Genomic DNA, 3909 nt, shown 5'->3' on the forward strand with positions numbered 1-3909 from the left:
CGCTCGCATACTTAATCGCAATTTTAAATACCATATTCGTATTCTACTCTTCAATACCTTTCATTTGATATTCATATTGTCCCTATCGGTCCACTTTTGATTTTAAGTGGTGTTTTTGGGGTAACGGGGAGGGTCCGCCCCCTTCCAACACCAACATACTAAAAAGCCTTTTCCTCCTTCCTGACCAATTTCGTAATCTACTCCCGAATACCTTTCATTCGAGTCCCCTATTGTCATTATCGCCCAAAAATCCTTTTTCTTTGGGAGGTTTTGGGGTCGGAGCGGCCCCCAGTTACTTGGTTCCAATTTTTAATATGAAATTCGTTGTCTACTGTTGAATACCTTTCATTTGAATCCCATATGGTCCCGATCGGTTCACTCTTATTTTGGTATCGTACTTTTAGGATAAGGGGAGGGTACCGATATCATTAAATTATATAGCTTATTGCTCCTTCCGAACCCACATTCTGTGAACATTTGAAAGAAATCGGCTCATCCGTTTTTCAGTCTATACGGAACAAACAAATTTACAAACCCACAAACAAACATACAAACAAACACAAAATAATTTTTATATATATATATAGATATGTTAAGATAAAACTCACATACAAACCGGGTTTCCGATTATACTTCTTGATCATTTCATGGCGCAATTCTGAGTGTTGTCTGAATCGGTCCACAACTTGATATATCTCCCTTACAAACTAGGGCTGGTAAGTAAAGACCGAATCGATTAATGAAAGTGGGTATCAATTCTTGCTCTACCCCCAAATCCTTTTATTTAAGCCCCAAATCGGTGAATATGCCCGATTTAGGGTTATTTTGGGGAGTTGGATGGTCCCCCAAACACTAAGCCCTGAAAATATATCAGCAACGTGCTCTATTCTCATATATTTGAACCCCATATTGCCATTGGTCTCAAAATTGGATATCAAATTCGTTTTCTAATCTCAAATACCGTACACTTAAACCCCTTATTGAAAAAGCCAACAACTATGTCCGGTTTGGGGTATGGGCCCTAAAAACTATGAATATCGAGCTAGACTGTCTCGAAGACACAAATTGTCTTGGTGAACGTTCTACTTGAGGGGTTGTTATGGTGGTGGGACGTCCCCTAGACAGTTGGTCCCGAATGTTGATGTCAGATTCATGGTCTACTCCCAAATACCCTTCATTTGAGCTCCATTTTTTCATAGTCGGCCAACACGACCGGTTTGGGGGGTGTTTGGGGGAATGGGGCGACCACTCAGTGACTTGGCTTTGAAAATATATATCAGATTCGTGTTCTACTCTAAAATACTTCTTATTTGAACCGCATATTGAAATGGTCAGCAAATACTTTCTATTCGGGTGGTGTTATGGGGGTGGGGCCGTAGACACTTTTCCCGAACATTGTTATCAGATTCGTGCTTTACTTCCAAAGACCTTTCATTTGAGCGCCATATTGCTATGGTCGTAAATTTGTCTTCTTTGGGGAATGTTCTCGGGGAAGGGCGGCCCGTAAAACACTTGGTCCCGCATCTGGATATCAGATTCGTATTCTACACTCAAGTGCCCCATAGTCCTGTTTGGGGGGTGTTTTGGGGAAGGGGAGGACCCCAGAAACATTGTTCCAAATTTGGATATCGGGTTCGTATTTTACTCGCAAATACCTTTCATTTGAGTCCCATATTGCCATGGTCGGTAAATATGTCCGATTTAGGAGTGTTTTGGGAGTCTGTGTGGTCCCCCAAAAACTCGGTCCAAAAATTGGATATCAGATACGTTTTCTAATCTTAAATTCCTTTCATTTAAGCCCCATATTGCCGTGATTGGTGTATATATATATTTGGTTGATTTTGGGGCGGGGCGCCCCCTAGATACACCATCCGAAATTTTGATACCAAATTTTTGTTTGTAGGTTACTGTAAGAGAGCACACAAAATTTCGCTTAAATGGCAAAACCCATCTCCGAGATCTGGCGTTTCTGAAAATTAGGGTAAGGGGGAGGGTCCTCTCACCGTTCAGATATCAAAAAATGTACAATAGTACCATATTTTCATCACGGGATCATTATACACCATCAGTGAAAATCGGTTCAGCCGTTTCTGAGTCTATAAGGAACACACAAACAAACAAACACAAATTGATTTTTATATATAAGATAGTTTATTATTTAGTATTTCGGTTCGTTTGCTAGTTATTAAAATTTTAATATTTTTCGTTTGGATAAAATTAGATACTTTTAAAATTATGGAAGGAATAGACTTTTTTTATTATCGTCAAGTAAAAACAATGCTTAACATCCAATGCCATTGTTTTCTCCTTTCCCGTAGGTTCCTGTGGTCCAGGAGTCGGTATTCCAGGAGGCAGTACCAGATGTAACCGGCGATGGTTCATAGGCGATAGTAGGGACATATTGGGACTCTTCAGACTTTTGTATGGTGAGCTGAATGGGAACGACTTGAGGTTGCTGGGGCTGGACTTGAGGTTGTGGAACGGGTATTGGAGCTGGAGCTGGTGCATAAGGGGCTTGATTTTGTATAGTCACTTGTATAGGCTGAGGTCTTGGTTGAGGAGCAGGTTGTACGTATTGTACTGTCTGGGGTCTCGAAACATAGACTGGACTGGGAGGATCAATGGAAACTACTTGAGGTTGCTGGGGCTGGACTTGAGGTTGTGCAACAGGTACTGGAGCTGGTTCATAAGAGACTTGCTTTTGTATAGTCACTTGTATGGGCTGAGGTCTTGGTTGAGGAGCAGGTTGTACGTATCGTACTGTCTGGGGTCTCGAAACATAGACTGGCCTGGGAGGAGCAATGACCTGGGGTTGAGGTTGTGGCTCCGATACGTACACAGGCTGGGGTTGAGGGACTGAAACGTAGACAGGCTTAGGCTGTGGCACGTATGTAGGTTGAGGCACGTATGTAGGTTGAACAAATGTCTGGGGCTGAGAATGGGTAACAGTTAGGAAAATTTGTTTCGATTGTGAAGACGCAACAGGAGCAGGAGCTGGTGCTGGCTCTGGAACACCAATGGGTAGCCAACCTCCTGAAGAAGATGATGTCGAAGCTGAGGCATCACTTCCGCCGCCAGTGCCTCCTCCTAATCCTGTCTTCAAAAAGAATGCTTCTGTGGGCACTGCTACCACCGCTAGCATGGCAGCCAAAACACAAGCGTATGTTTTCATGGTAAAATTTTTTTGTATTCCCGAAATAGATACAACCGAATTGATGTTCGTAGACAACTAACTGACTTATTTCTCAGCTCACAACGCATTTATAGTCGTACTAAGTAAATACTATGATTTAATTATTAGCCAACAATGTCAATAAGTATTTTTTCTATATTTTTATTTTACTTTTATTTTTGTTTTGAGTGGGTATTACCCCACCCCACTCATCCCAGTTTGGCACTTATATTCACGTTGCGAATCAAATTTCTCACTTTTGTCATTTGTAGCCATTGAGAGGCCAATTTCCGTATAAGCATATAAATTGCAGGGCTTATTAATTAGCATCGAATGTGGGAAATGTAGGATGTGTAGTACACATTGTGTACATTAAAGTTATAATTTTATGCACACATTTTGCTTAGTCTGCAAATGATCGATATGCCGTTTAATATTTTTCAATTTATTTTGGTTCGACACTTACGCTGAGAAGGTGGGGTATTTCGCAGATTTTCGTGATTTATTCTTATTACCAGAAGCGAAATTTCAAGTAGCATTTTTTGGTCTTATAGTGGCAACTTTTTGTTGGGAGTAAAAGAAAAAGAAAAATCCTGTGAAAACGTATAAAATTCGAAATAAATCCTGAAAAGTTATAACGATCATCACATAAAACGCTCTCGTTCCATATAAAAAAAGGTGAACTTCACGCAACAGCAGATCTGCTTGAGAAGTACAAGGCCGGTATTATTGACTGT

At 40.8% G+C, this 3909-nt stretch overlaps 1 protein-coding gene across 1 annotated transcript; it reads right to left on the bottom strand.

The window, feature by feature from the left end:
- Nucleotides 1-2281: 2281 nt before the first annotated feature.
- LOC106092636 (uncharacterized) lies at nt 2282-3172 on the bottom strand. The gene has a single exon (XM_013259548.2). It carries the CDS (start codon nt 3170-3172, stop codon nt 2282-2284), a length of 891 nt encoding a protein of 296 aa, XP_013115002.2.
- Between the last annotated feature and the right edge of the window lie 737 nt (nt 3173-3909).

The sequence above is a fragment of the Stomoxys calcitrans genome, chromosome 4 (genome assembly GCF_963082655.1).
Source record: "Stomoxys calcitrans chromosome 4, idStoCalc2.1, whole genome shotgun sequence".
NCBI classification, from domain to species: domain Eukaryota; kingdom Metazoa; phylum Arthropoda; class Insecta; order Diptera; family Muscidae; genus Stomoxys; species Stomoxys calcitrans.